This window comes from Salvelinus fontinalis, chromosome 34 (genome assembly GCF_029448725.1).
Source record: "Salvelinus fontinalis isolate EN_2023a chromosome 34, ASM2944872v1, whole genome shotgun sequence".
Taxonomy (NCBI): domain Eukaryota; kingdom Metazoa; phylum Chordata; class Actinopteri; order Salmoniformes; family Salmonidae; genus Salvelinus; species Salvelinus fontinalis.
In genome coordinates, this window is record NC_074698.1 from 3,870,534 (window position 1) to 3,884,269 (window position 13,736).

At 39.4% G+C, this 13,736-nt stretch overlaps 2 protein-coding genes across 2 annotated transcripts; both read right to left on the reverse strand.

Annotated features, from left to right (window-relative positions):
• Positions 1 to 6,645: 6,645 nt before the first annotated feature.
• On the reverse strand, positions 6,646 to 7,807 carry LOC129832724 (interferon alpha-1-like). The gene is made up of 5 exons (XM_055896722.1): positions 7,675 to 7,807; positions 7,492 to 7,578; positions 7,211 to 7,360; positions 6,861 to 6,953; positions 6,646 to 6,753 (listed from the first exon to the last, which is right to left on the reverse strand). The coding sequence occupies exons 1-5, from the start codon at positions 7,798 to 7,800 to the stop codon at positions 6,646 to 6,648; spliced, it is 564 nt and encodes a 187-aa protein (XP_055752697.1). The 5' UTR covers positions 7,801 to 7,807.
• A 3,628-nt stretch (positions 7,808 to 11,435) lies between these two features.
• Positions 11,436 to 12,587, reverse strand: LOC129832725 (interferon alpha-6-like). The gene is made up of 5 exons (XM_055896723.1): positions 12,462 to 12,587; positions 12,279 to 12,365; positions 11,998 to 12,147; positions 11,648 to 11,740; positions 11,436 to 11,543 (listed from the first exon to the last, which is right to left on the reverse strand). Exons 1-5 carry the CDS (start codon positions 12,585 to 12,587, stop codon positions 11,436 to 11,438), a joined length of 564 nt encoding a protein of 187 aa, XP_055752698.1.
• Between the last annotated feature and the right edge of the window lie 1,149 nt (positions 12,588 to 13,736).

The following is a 13,736-nucleotide window of genomic DNA, read 5'->3' on the forward strand; positions in this document are numbered from 1 at the left end:
TAACGCAGACAGACACTCTCCTGTTCAGCACCAGAGACATCTTGAGTACCATCAACAATTAATGAAAATTGTACAATCGGAAGAGACCTAATCTCAGCTGCAATGCCTCGAATGACTATTGGCCATGATGTTCAGAATTTCATTCTGTGCTTTGGGGCCTGTGTACATTGTGGTACGCTCTGTTAACCACTTCAGTAAAATGGGATCATCCTCTTCTGCCCTAAGTTTCAAAATCTGGTATAAATTCCCACTGTCATCCGTGTGGCCTCTAAAGGCTTGTCCCTGTCTTACTACATGCCGCACCGAACTAACAATTTTCATCAAGCAATGCCTTGCGTCATCCTGCTGTTTACCCCACGCGCTGGACATAACTGGACACTGATTGGATTTAGCTGGTGTGCTGTTACAATTACAAAGTGGCGGTGGGTTTGGCAATTTTGATGTGCTGTGAATTTTTCAATGCCTTTTCTCCAGTTCCTAAATCCTGCACTAATGAAGGCAGCATCAGCTCTTTGGCCAAAAGATGGCTGGCTTGAAAACCCTTGGCTACAGTGAAAACACAACACTCCTTTTATTGATGGATTATAATGTAGCCAGGGGAAATCGCGAAACCATCTCTCTTGAAACGTCAACACTCTGTTGGCAAGAGTTTGCGGTTCTATAAATTGTGGGTGTGGCTGATATGGTTTTGTGCCATCACTGTGGTAACTGGACAATGCTGTGCCACTGTCCCCTATACTGGTGCTGCTGGCAACAAGGGTGACACTTGGTCCTGCCGTGGCTGTGACACTGTCCTCTGAAGTCTCTCTCCCTGGCTCTTTCCCTTTCACCACCCTAACTGACTCAGTCTGTCTCCTAGAAAATAAATAAGGTGTTTGCCGTACTCCTAACTACCGGTACCCAAAACTACACAATTAATCACAACAGCAATACCATTGCCGTAAACAAATCTTAGTTTAGTCACCAGTTTAAGTTGAGAGTGGGGGTATCCATGGCATTTTCCAATTATGTCCCTATTTTACAAGTCAAAAAAATTGAGAACCTTTCATAATGTTGCCAAACAAAGACTCAACAAACTTACCTGAGACTCCCTGTCTGCCAGTCTGTCCCTGCATATCTGTCCCCAACTCTGCTGTCTGTGTGCCATCTGTTGCCTGCTCTGCCTAATGACATCATTGTGAAACATTTCCATTAGCATTTCACCTCTTTCTTATGAACATTTTATCAACTAGTCTTTGAGATATTAGGATACTAGAGTTCTTACTATGCGTTTTGGTGTACTGACAAATACTCTGATGTCCGTCTTCTTACTTTTTTCTGCCATTTTTCTACCTGGCTGGCTGGCTGGCCTAGCTGCACACACACACATTTACACAACACATGCTGCAACCTTTTGTAATTTAAATAGTTTGTTTCATATTGGCTGGCTTCCAACAATAGCTGAATTTGTAAAGCTAGCGAGCACCAATTCCGTTTCTGTGTGTTTGCTATAATCTTTGCTACCTGGTTAAATAAAGGTGAAATAAAATAAAATAAAAAAAGTTCACTAGCGACAATTTATCTTTTGCAACGAGACCATTATATATATTTAAGACAATGGTATAAGAGAGTGTAGTTCTGTTCAGTTTGGACTTCAATTTATTGCTAACCTTATCACAGGGACGTCGAAGCACTACAGCTGCATGCTGATCTTGGAATAAACTGACGATAGCAAAGATTCCATCTTTGACGACGCCACATAAATGGAATAGGTACTAGCTAGCTTGATAGTTAATGTTTGCTTTAGTTTGCGCGCTAGCTCTGCAAATTCAACTAGTGTGTGAACCCTGCCAACATAAAAATAAATAAATAACATTGCTATGGACCTGCTATGGATTGACTGGATTAACCTCACGTCAGTTACGTACATGTCCCTTTCGGACAGTAGATACGAACTCTCTATTACCTTGCCAGCTAAAGAACTGGCAGTGGATCAAACCATTGTGAGGCAAAGGGCGGGGGGGGTCGCAATCTTTTGAAATTTAAATGCGCTATTAAGTGTCTATAATCAGCACAAGTGCTTTCATTGCGTATTATTAATATTATTGAAATTACATAGTTATGTTTACAGTGATATATTGGGGGGGACAAATCATATTTTTCCCAAGATGGGGGGGTCGTGTCCCCCCCGTCCCCCCTGGGATTTCCGCCCATGGATACACGTGATTATCTAGTCATTGCAAAGTTGCTGAATACGTACTTTATGAACATCGCGGCTGTCCTAAAATAAAAAGTAGGGTACAAGCAAATACACTATAATGGATGCATTTTCATTATTATTCATCGCCTGCCTCTTTCTTTCTGTCAGATGATGGGCAGTGTGGATACAAGTGATTATCCCATCAGGGCAGAGGGCCTGAAGACGTACTTTGGGAACATTGCAGCAGTCCTAAAAGAAAAGGTAGAATATAGGTCGAAAACAAATAGACACATTATTTTGATAATATCTCTACATTGGACAATATTACCCTACATTGCCCTAACAGTCTATTTTTATTTTCACAGAATTTCAGTTACTGCGCCTGGGAAGTGGTTCGAAAAGAACTCCTGTACACCCGAAGAATTCATTCTGAAACACAACTCTGATAGCCTTCTGTGGTCCAACAGAACATGAATTTGAACTTGCAGATCTTTTTTACTATTGTGTTTTACAATTGTGCTTGATTTTAAAAGCCTTCTATTCTACAATCATGCAATGTGCAATGTCAAACAGCAATATTATACAAGTATTTATTTATTTATCAAGATTATTTATTAATGTAGGCCTATTTAGGAATGTATTTATTTATCTATTTGAAATTCGTGCCTGTTGTTGCTCTTCATCAAATGTTAAGTTAATAAAAAAATATATACTTTTATTAAATATTGTTAATCTGAGTGCTCATTCTGTATCCAAGTCTGTCGTTGTGTTTTTATGTATTTATTTTTTATTTCACCTTTATTTAACCAGGTAGGCCAGTTGAGAACAAGTTATCATTTACAAATGCGACATTGTCAAGATGAAGCAAAGCAGTGCGACAAAAACAACAACACAGAGTTACACATAAACAAACGTACAGTCAATAACACATTAGAAAAATGTATGTACAGTGTGTGCAAATGTAGAAGAGTAGGGAGGTAAGGCAAAAAACAGGCCAAAGGGGAGAAATAATACCTGCCGGAGCACGTGCTACGGGTGGGTGTTGCTATGGTGACCAGTGATCTGAGATAAGGTGGGGCTTTACCTAGCAAAGACTTATAGATGACCAAATGTAATTCTTTGCATAGACTTGTATGAAAAATGTTCACTTTCATGACGTTTTTCTGATTATTTTCACAATAGCATAATTAAGAATCACCCATTGAGAATTAGGGCTTATAAAGGGAATCATTCAACCTTATTCACAGTGTTTTCCTTATACACCAAGCCAGAACCTTGGGATTATAAAACGGGGCTTATAAACAGACAATGAAAGCTCTTACGATTTTCGATGATGACATTTCTCTAAAACAGACTATAGGCTACATGTGCACCAGAACACGTATGCTAAATTATGAGGGGAAATGGGACAAAATTAGTATTCAAATTTTGTCATCAATCTTTGTCATCCAAGTCTGGTATTCTCTGGATTTATGGTGCTTTCAAGACAACTGGGAACTCAGAAAAAAAACAAAGTCGAATCATGACGTCAGTAATCTTCATGTCAGAGCTCTTGAAAGAGGCCCGAGTTCCCGACTTGCAATTATGAGTTAGATGACCGTTCAAACCCTATTTTCTCAGTCAGAGCTAGTTTGTTTCAGAGATCCGAGTTGTCCTGAACTCACTGAAGTCTGAGATTTCACAGCTCAGAGTTTCCAGTTGTTTTGAACACGGCAAAAGTCGTGCTGGATTGACAGCATGGCCAATGTTGAATATTTCTCCTTTTAAGCTTGGAAAAGAGAACCTTAAACCCAGACTTGGACAGAACACCCACAGCCACTGATTCCTTCCAATCCACTCATTGTTGAATTTGCGATTTCCAACTTCTTGTGCAGTGTAGTGTTTGTTTGTGGCTGGCTGGCTGCCACCCCACCGCAGAAATCACTGAGCTAGGCTAAAACACCTGCATTTTGGAACTGCCTTACTCAAGAAAGCAAAAATGGGACAATGTTTGTATGCAGCTTTATCAACTCAATGATTGTTGTTGTTTTTTTTACATTGTTTATAAACTGATATGTGAAACGTATTAATGCCAAAATAACAAGTTAAACAGGCAACAACAAAAAAAGATAATCAAATGTTTAATCTGAACAAATTCTACATCACCACAAATAGGATGCATTTCGCTGCCACAAATCACATATGAAACTGGGAACTTCCAACCGTCGTTGTGGTGTCATGGGACGCGTTGGCAGCGCACCTGCTGTGGTTGAGTTGAGTGAAGAAATAAAATGTATATATATATATGTATATATTTTTTTTTTGTGCTCGCCAGTGTTATGTTTGTTCCTTATATAATGACAAACCGAGACGTAGGTTTAACTACTTTTAATGAACATATACTTCAGCTAGAAAACTCCATGTTTAGCCATGCAAGTCATGCTTTATCCATCTACCGCGCCCGCATAGCCTACTGGGTAACGTAGTCTAAATGTTATTAACGTATAACAACACATCTTCTTTCCTTTAAAACCTCTCTTATTAAAAGAAAACTAATGTTCTATGTAACTACACATGTCACATCACATTTGTTTCCTCAACCTGCATAACATGCAATTTTCAATAACACACATTTCTTTCCCCAAATATTTTTTTCCTTAAAAAAATAATATATATTTTTTTCAACTAAATATAGTCTGTCCAACAATACTCTATTGTGGCTCTATTTCTTTTCACATTAACAAAACATTCAGTCCAGATGACCCTTTTTTGTAAAATAAATAAATATATATATATATTTTTTAGCAATTCTCAATAAGCCTTTCAGGGGCTCTGACAGTCCTTTTTGGTCGTTCTGCTGAAGTGCTTCCTGAAACAGTTGGACAGCGTTCATTGTCAGTCAGGGTGTTCTGACTGAATCGTCCATTTCTAAAGACATTTGATGCTTCAGCAGTATCCTCCTGATGATCCTCAGTCCCTTGTGTGAATGGCTGAAGCCTTAGATCCACTCTGTTTCGACTCAGTTGTGATCCATGCTCCGTTTGGATCTCATAGGATCGCGGTGCAACTTCTCTCTGCACACACCCTTGCTGCATCCAGGTTCCTCTAGTGATGTCTCGGAGTCGTACATGATCTCCAGGTTTCAGTTCAGGTAAGTGTCTTGCACTTTTGTCATGTGACCAACAGGGGGTTCTAGGTGAGTTTAGTGCTGACTCACCTGGGGTCACCGAGAGGTGTTCCGCCTGCCCTCTCGACTCCCAGACAGGCTCCCCCAGCACCGGTGTGTCCTCTCCGAGCTGGTGCAGGAGGAGCCTCCTCCTCCGGTACCCCTCGGCACGGCCCCCCCCTAACTCCATCGGAATGGGAGCGGGAGCGCTAGGAAGTGGAACAGACAGGACCCTCTCCGAACGCCCGCGGGCAGCCAGCAGATTGTCCAGCCGGATAGACATGTCTATTAGTTCGTCGAGGGAGAGAGCGGCGTCCCGACACACTTGCTCCCTGCGGACGTCCTCCCGGAGACTACACCGGTAGTGGTCCATCAGGGCCCTGTCGTTCCATCCAGCCCTAGCGGCCAAGGTCCGGAACTTTAACGCGAAATCATGCGCACTCCTCCTCTCCTGCCCAAGATGGAATAGTCTCTCACCCGCCGCTCGGCCCTCTGGAGGGTGGTCAAATACGGCACGAAAGCGGCGGGTGAATTCTGGATAGGGCTCCTTTGCCGAGTCTGGACCATTCCAGACCGCGTTGGCCCACTCCAGAGCACGACCCGTCAGGCAGGAGACGAGGGCACTCACCCTCTCCTCATCCGAGGGAGTTGGTTTCACGGTAGCCAGGTACAGCTTGAGTTGGAGCAGAAAACCCTGGCACCCAGCCATTATTATTTACCCTCTTGCTCTTTAGCACCCCAGTATCTCTACTTGCACATCTATCACTCCAGTGTTAATGCTAAATTGTAATTGTAATTATTTCGACTCTACGGCCTGTTTTTTGCCTTATCTTCCTACTCGTCTACATTTACACACACTGTGCATACATTTTTCTAATGTGTTATTGACTGTACGTTTGTTTATGTGTAACTCTGTGTTGTTGTTTTTGTCGCACTGCTTTGCTTCATTTTGACAATGTCGCAGTTGTAAATGATAACTTGTTCTCAACTGGCCTAACTGGTTAAATAAAAAATCAATACATAAAAACACAACGACAGACTTGGATACAGAATGAGCACTCAGATTAACAATATTTAATAAAAGTATAATTTTTTTATTAACTTAACATTTGATGAAGAGCAACAACAGGCACGATTTTCAAATAGATAACTAAATACATTCATAAATAGGCCTACATAAATAAATAACCTTGATAAATAAATAAATACATGTATAATATTGCTGTTTGACATTGCACATTGCATGATTGTAGAATAGAAGGCTTTTAAAACCAAACACAATTGTAAAACACAATAGTAAAAAAGATCTGCAAGTTCAAATTCATGTTCTGTTGGACCACAGAAGGCTATCAGAGTTGTGTTTCAGAATGAATTCTAGGGTGTACAGGAGCTCTTTTCGAACCACTTCCCAGGCGCAGTAGCTGAAATTCTGTGAAAATATAAAAAATAAACTGTTAGGGCAATGTTGGGTAATATTGTCCTATGTAGAGATATTATCAAAACAAAGTGTCTATTTGTTTTCAACCTATATTCTACCTTTTCTTTTAGGACTGCTGCAATGTTCCTAAAGTACGTCTTCAGGCCCTCTGCCCTGATGGGATAATCACTTGTATCCACACTGCCCATCATCTGCCAGAAAGAAAGAAAGAGGCAGGCGATGAATAATAATTAAAATACATCCATTGTAGTGTATTTGCTTGTACCCTACTTTTTATTTTAGGACAGCCACGATGTTCATAAAGTACATATTCGGCGCCTTTGACCTGACTAGATAATCACGTGTATCCACACTCCCCATCATCGAACACAAGAAGAAAATAATTCAAATGTCACCATACCACACTTAAACAGTTAAACTATCTGTATTGGCATAGGTAGGTACTCACACATTTGCTCTCTTCAATCTGACGGTAGATAATGTTCTGAAAATACTCCAATTTATGTTGGTCCCACATCGTCGGCAGTTCGTCGGTCCCAAACAATGTGTCGATGTTCTTCAATGTCTCATAAATAGCCTTAGCACCACTGCTGCTCAACTGAAACGGACAACAGTAATAATTTCAAATAACATAAATGGCAGTTTAAAGTTTTATACTTTCTAATCGTAACGGTTGCAAATAATCTTTCATGCTGTAAAGAACACTTGGAAATGCTCGCGTGCCCTTACCTGTGGCGCGCCGGAGGTTGCAAATGCGGTGGCTGGGAATGACATGACGACATTCTCCTGCAGGCACTCTAGAGGAAAATGACCCCCCTGAAAGAAAGAGAAAACACATTGTTCACGTTGAGCTATTCAGTTAAACGTAGTTGGATAATACATCTCAAGTCAAAAGTAATTTAAAAACTGTACCATGTCTCTCAGTAGGTTGTGGGTTGTTCGCACCAGCTGTCCTTGTAGCTGGCAAGGCATGGGCATCGAGAAAACTTGCACGAGGCAGAGGAAGGCGCTCATCCAAGTGATAGTCTGAATTGCCATTCTTAGGGTAGTTAGATGATCTGCTGAAGATGGTCATTGTTAGTTGAATATAATCCTGAAAATAATTAATTGAAGCCTGAAGCAATGATCAAATGATAGCATGTTGTTGACTTACCTGTTGCCAGTATATTACAAATGTCCTCCAGTCAGAATGTGGTTTGTTGTCTGATCCCATATCTGCGGATTAACTTAAATAGTGAGGGTTGAAAGGATGTACAAAAAGTGAAAGGGTGTCTTGCTAAATTAAGAGTTGAAATGAATGAATTTGGGAAAGTTTTGCCAAGTGAACCGCAAGACCGGATATCTCTTTTCGTGTGCTCCACTTCCCTCTCATCATGTTTCGAGTTTTCCTTCATAGGAGGCACATTGTCCTAAGTAGGTTTAAAAAACGTAACTCATAGGCTCAAACATTGCGAAGCAAGACAGGGAGAAGGAGAGAGAGAGAGAGAGAGAGAGAGAGAGAGAGAGAGAGAGAATATCGACCGCATAACTAATGAATGCACAATGTTTGTTAATCACAAAACTGCTATTTGCTTGTGTGTGTGTGTGTGTGTGTGTGTGTGTGTGTGTGTGTGTGTGTGTGTGTGTGTGTGTGTGTGTGTGTGTGTGTGTGTGTGTGTGTGTGTGTGTGTGTGTGTGTGTGTGTGTGTGTGTGTGTGTGTGTGTGTGTGTGTGTGTGTGAGAGAGAGGGAGGGAGGGATGAATATTTAATATGATCTCGTTCTGTTTGCATCTTCTGTCTTTAATCCCATTCATGTCTATACATTTGAATTAAAATGTTGATAATAACTGATGATCAAATAGATATCAACCAGCATTTTATGACGTCTGTATCTGAATAATCAGGCTAACATGACCATTTGACTATTTATTACTTACGAGAGACTAAAGAAACCAATGTGCTAACGTGTTGTGATAACATTATCGTAGGCTTAGTAGAAAATACCTAAATCTTAATTCCTAATAATATTACATCTCATCGTTTTGGATATGCTTAGTTAAAGGGGCAAATTCTGTGATTGCTACATCCAATTTTGGACTTTTAAATGAATGATACACAGGCTACCTATTGACTCTTGAAGAATTTATAACTTTTAAAGGGCTCATGAGCTCAGTACACCTGTCTTACCTCAACAGAACCCCAAATGTACTTTTTTATGAAATTGTTTGAAACAATATACATGTAAACAAACACTGTATAGCTTGAAAATGTAGTTGAAACTATAATGTTGATCTCTTGGATGGTCATTACTTGAATCAATAGCTCTCTGACAGCGGTTACTTTTCTGGAACCCCATCCCTCATCTATTTACCAGAATAGTGGTTGAGTGACCACTATGGTGTTGTTTTGAACTGTAGATTGCCTATAAACAAATGAATGCATGAAAGACTGAATGGATGAATAAATGGATGACTGAATATATAAATGAATTTAAAAAACTATATGATAATAGATGCATGTATTATGTCATTTAAAGTGTTATAAACAAATACATAGCCTTCACATATAAATAAATCATTCAGTCAGTAATTATATCAGCTATCAATCTATTAGCCGGGCTCAGAAACATGTCACATGTCTCCAATGATGATTATGTGTTTGTCCAACAGACCTCTTCTTCCTCATGGCTTGACTCTGCTGTCGAGGAATTTCTTGAACTGCACCAGGTTGTCGCGAACCTCCACTCGCGTGATCTCCCATGCGCATGCACTGTGTTCCTGGAGAGCACACAATATATATATTTTTTTCCCACTAATTTCAACCCCAGCAGGTGCTTTGACACCACAACGGCGCTTGGAAGTTCCCAGTTTCATATGTGATTTGTGGCAGCGAAATGCATCCTATTTGTGGTGATGTAGAATTTGCTCACATTCATTTATCCTCTATTCGAGAGCATTTGATATTGGACCCACCCAGTGGCGACCGGTTTTCCAAGCGAGCCCCACCTGTTTTGAGCCCCACCTGTTTAACCACAACAACATAAAAGTAGACATCTGATTATCTTTTTTTGTTGTTGCCTGTTTAACTTGTTATTTTGGCATTAATACATTTCACATATCAGTTTATTAACAATGTTAAAAAACAACAACAATCATTGAGTTGATAAAGCTGCATTCAAACATTGTCCCATTTTTGCTTTCTTGAGTAAGGCAGTTCCAAAATGCAGGTTTTTCATCCTAGCTTAGTGATTTCTGTGGTGGTGTGGCAGCCAGCCAGCCACAAACAAACACTACACTGCACAAGAAGTTGGAAATCGCAAATTCAACAATGAGTGTTTTGTAAGGAATCAGTGGCTGTGGGTGTGCAGTCCAAGTCTGGGTTTGCGGTTCTCTTTTTCAAACTTAAAAGGATAAATATTCAACATTGGCCATGCTGTCAATCCAGCACGACTTCTGCCGTGTTCAAAACAACTGGAAACTCTGAGCTCTGAAATCTCAGACTTCAGTGAGTTCAAGACAACTCGGATCTCTGAAAAAAACTAGCTCTGACTGAGAAAATAGGTTTTGAATGGGTCATCTAACTCATAATTGCAAGTGAGGAATTCGGGCCTCTTTCTAGACCTCTGACGTGAAGATTACTGACGTCATGATTCGACTTTGTTTTTTTCAGAGTTCCCAGTTGTCTTGAAAGAACCATAAACACAGAGCACACCAGACTTGGATGACAAAGATTGTTGACAAAATTTGAATACTAATTTTGTCTCATTTCATCTCATAACTTAGCATACGTGTTCTGGTGCACATGTAGCCTATAGTCTGTTTTAGAGAAATGTCATCATCGAATATCGTAAGAGCTTTCATTGTCTGTTTATAAGCCCCGTTTTATAATCCCAAGGTTCTGGCTTGGTGTATAAGGAAAACACTGTGAATAAAGTTGAATGATTCCCTTTATTAGCCCTAATTCTCAATGGGTGATTCTTAATTATGCTATTGTGAAATTAAACAGAAAAACGTAATGAAAGTGAACATTTCTCATACAAGTCTATGCAAAGAATTACATTTGGTCATCTATAAGTCTTTGCTAGGTAAAGCCCCGCCTTATCTCAGATCACTGGTCACCATAGCAACACCCACCCGTAGCACGTGCTCCGGCAGGTATTATTTCTCCCCTTTGGCCTATTTATTGCCTTACCTCCCTACTCTTCTACATTTACACACACTGTACATACATTTTTCTAATGTGTTATTGACTGTACGTTTGTTTATGTGTAACTCTGTGTTGTTGTTTTTGTCGCACTGCTTTGCTTCATCTTGACAATGTCGCAATTGTAAATGATAACTTGTTCTCAACTGGCCTACATGGTTAAATAAAGGTTAAATAAAAAATAAATACATAAAAACACAACGACAGACTTGGATACAGAATGAGCACTCAGATTAACAATATTTAATAAAAGTATAATTTTTTTGTTAACTTAACATTTGATGAAGAGAAACAACAGGCACGATTTTCAAATAGATAAATAAATACATTCATAAATAGGCCTACATAAATAAATAACCTTGATAAATAAATAAATACTTGTATAATATTGCTGTTTGACATTGCACATTGCATGATTGTAGAATATAAGGCTTTTAAAATCAAGCACAATTGTAAAACACAATAGTAAAAAAGATCTGCAAGTTAAAATTCATGTTCTGTTGGACCACAGAAGGCTATCAGAGTTATGTTTCAGAATGAACTCTAGGGTGTACAGGAGCTCTTTTCGAACCACTTCCCAGGCGCAGTAACTGAAATTCTGTGAAAATAAAAATAAACTGTTAGGGCAATGTAGGGTAATATTGTCCTATGTAGAGATATTATCAAAACAATGTGTCTATTTGTTTTCAACCTATATTCTACCTTTTCTTTTAGGACTGCTGCAATGTTCCCAAAGTACGTCTTCAGGCCCTCTGCCCTGATGGGATAATCACTTGTATCCACACTGCCCATCATCTGCCAGAAAGAAAGAAATAGGCAGGCGATGAAAATAATTAAAATACATCCATTATAGTGTATTTGCTTGTACCCTACTTTTTATTTTAGGACAGCCGCACTGTTACGTAAAGTAAGTATTCAGTGCCTTTGCCCTGACTAGATAATCACGTGTATCCACACTCCCCATCATCTGACACAAGAAGGAAATAATTGAAATGTCACCATAACACACTTAAACAGTTAAGCTATCTGTATTGGCATAGGTAGGTACTCACACATTTGCTCTCTTCAATCTGACGGTAGATAATGTTCTGAAAATACTCCAACTTCTGTTGGTCCCACATTGTCGGCAGCTCGTCGGTTCCAAACAATGTGTCGATGTTCTTCAATGTCTCATAAATTGCCTTCGCACCACTGCTGCTCAACTGAAACGGACAACAGCATTAATTTCAAATAACATAAATGGCAGTTTAAAGTTTTCTACTTTCTAATCGTAACGGTTGCAAATACTCTTTCATGCTGTAAAGAACACTTGGATATGCTCGCGTGCCCTTACCTGTGGCGCGCCGGAGGTTGCAAATGCGGTGGCTGGGAATGACATGACGATATTCTCCTGCAGGCACTCTAGAGGAAAATGACCCCCCTGAAAGAAAGAGAAAACACATTGTTCACGTTGAGCTATTCAGTTAAACGTAGTTGAATAATACATCTCAAGTCAAAAGTAATTTAAAAAATGTACCATGTCTCTCAGTAGGTTGTGGGTTGTTCGCACCAGCTGTCCTTGTAGCTGGCAAGGCATGGGCATCGAGAAAACTTGCACAAGGCAGAGGAAGGCGCTCATCCAAGTGATAGTCTGAATTGCCATTCTTAGGGTAGTTAGATGATCTGTTGAAGATGGTCATTGTTAGTTGAATATAATCCAGAAAATAATGAATTGAAGCCTGAAGCAATGATCAAATGATAGCATGTTGTTGACTTACCTGTTGCCAGTATATTGCAGATGTCCTCCAGTCAGAATGTGGTTTGTGTTCTGATCCCATATCTGCGGAATATTTTAAATAGTGAGGATTGAAAGGATGTACAAAAAGTGAAAGGGTGTCGCGCTAAATTAAGAGTTGAAATGAATGAATTTGGGAAAGTTTTGCCAAGTGAACCGCAAGACCGGATTTCTCTTTTCGTGTGCTCCACTTCCCTCTCATCATGTTTCGAGTTTTCCTTCATAGGAGGTACATTGTCCTAAGTAGGTTTAAAAAATGTAACGTTGCTAAGAAAGACAGGGAGAATGAGAGAGAGGGAGAGAATCGACCGCATAACATTACAATGAATGCAGTCGACCTCTTCATCTCTTTCTCAACACCAAAATTAAACTAATAGCACTTTTATGAACTAAGGGAAGACCTACTACTATGTTTGTTTGTTAATTACAAAACTGCTATTTGCATGTTTGTTTGTTTCTCACTCTCTCTGTGTGTCTGTGAGAGAGGGAGTGAGAGATGATCATTTAATATGATCTCGTTCTGTTTGCATCTTCTGTCTTTAATCCCATTCATGTCTAAACATTCGAATTAAACTGTTGATATTAACTGAAGATTATATAGACATTAACCAGCATTTTATGACGTGTGTATCTGAATAATCAGGCTAACATTAACATTTGACCATTTATTACTTACGATAAATTAAATTAACCAATGTGCTAATGTATTGTGATAACATTATCGTAGGCTTAGTAGAAAAATACCTAAATCTTAATTCCTAATAACACTACATCTCATCGTCTTGGATATGTTTAGTTAAAGGGGCAATTTCTGCGAATGCTACATCCAATTTTGGACTTTAAATGAATGATACACAGGCTACCTATTGACTCTTGAAGAATTTATAACTTTTAAAGGCCTCGTGAGCTCAGTCCACCTGTCTTACCTCAACAGAACCCCAAATGTACTTTTTTATGACATTGTTTGAAACAATATACATCTAAACAAACACTGTATAGCTTGAAAATGTAGTTGAA

Bases quoted from the DNA above. Each gene is read 5' to 3' on its own strand.
- LOC129832724 (XM_055896722.1), bottom strand. From the start codon at position 7,800: ATGGCAATTCAGACTATCACTTGGATGAGCGCCTTCCTCTGCCTCGTG. The intron at 7,579-7,674 runs GTACAGTTTTTA...TCTTTCTTTCAG, and splicing joins ACAACCTACTGAGAGACATG to GGGGGTCATTTTCCTCTAGA. The intron at 7,361-7,491 runs GTAAGGGCACGC...TGTCCGTTTCAG, and splicing joins CAACCTCCGGCGCGCCACAG to TTGAGCAGCAGTGGTGCTAA.
- LOC129832725 (XM_055896723.1), bottom strand. From the start codon at position 12,587: ATGGCAATTCAGACTATCACTTGGATGAGCGCCTTCCTCTGCCTTGTG. The intron at 12,366-12,461 runs GTACATTTTTTA...TCTTTCTTTCAG, and splicing joins ACAACCTACTGAGAGACATG to GGGGGTCATTTTCCTCTAGA. The intron at 12,148-12,278 runs GTAAGGGCACGC...TGTCCGTTTCAG, and splicing joins CAACCTCCGGCGCGCCACAG to TTGAGCAGCAGTGGTGCGAA.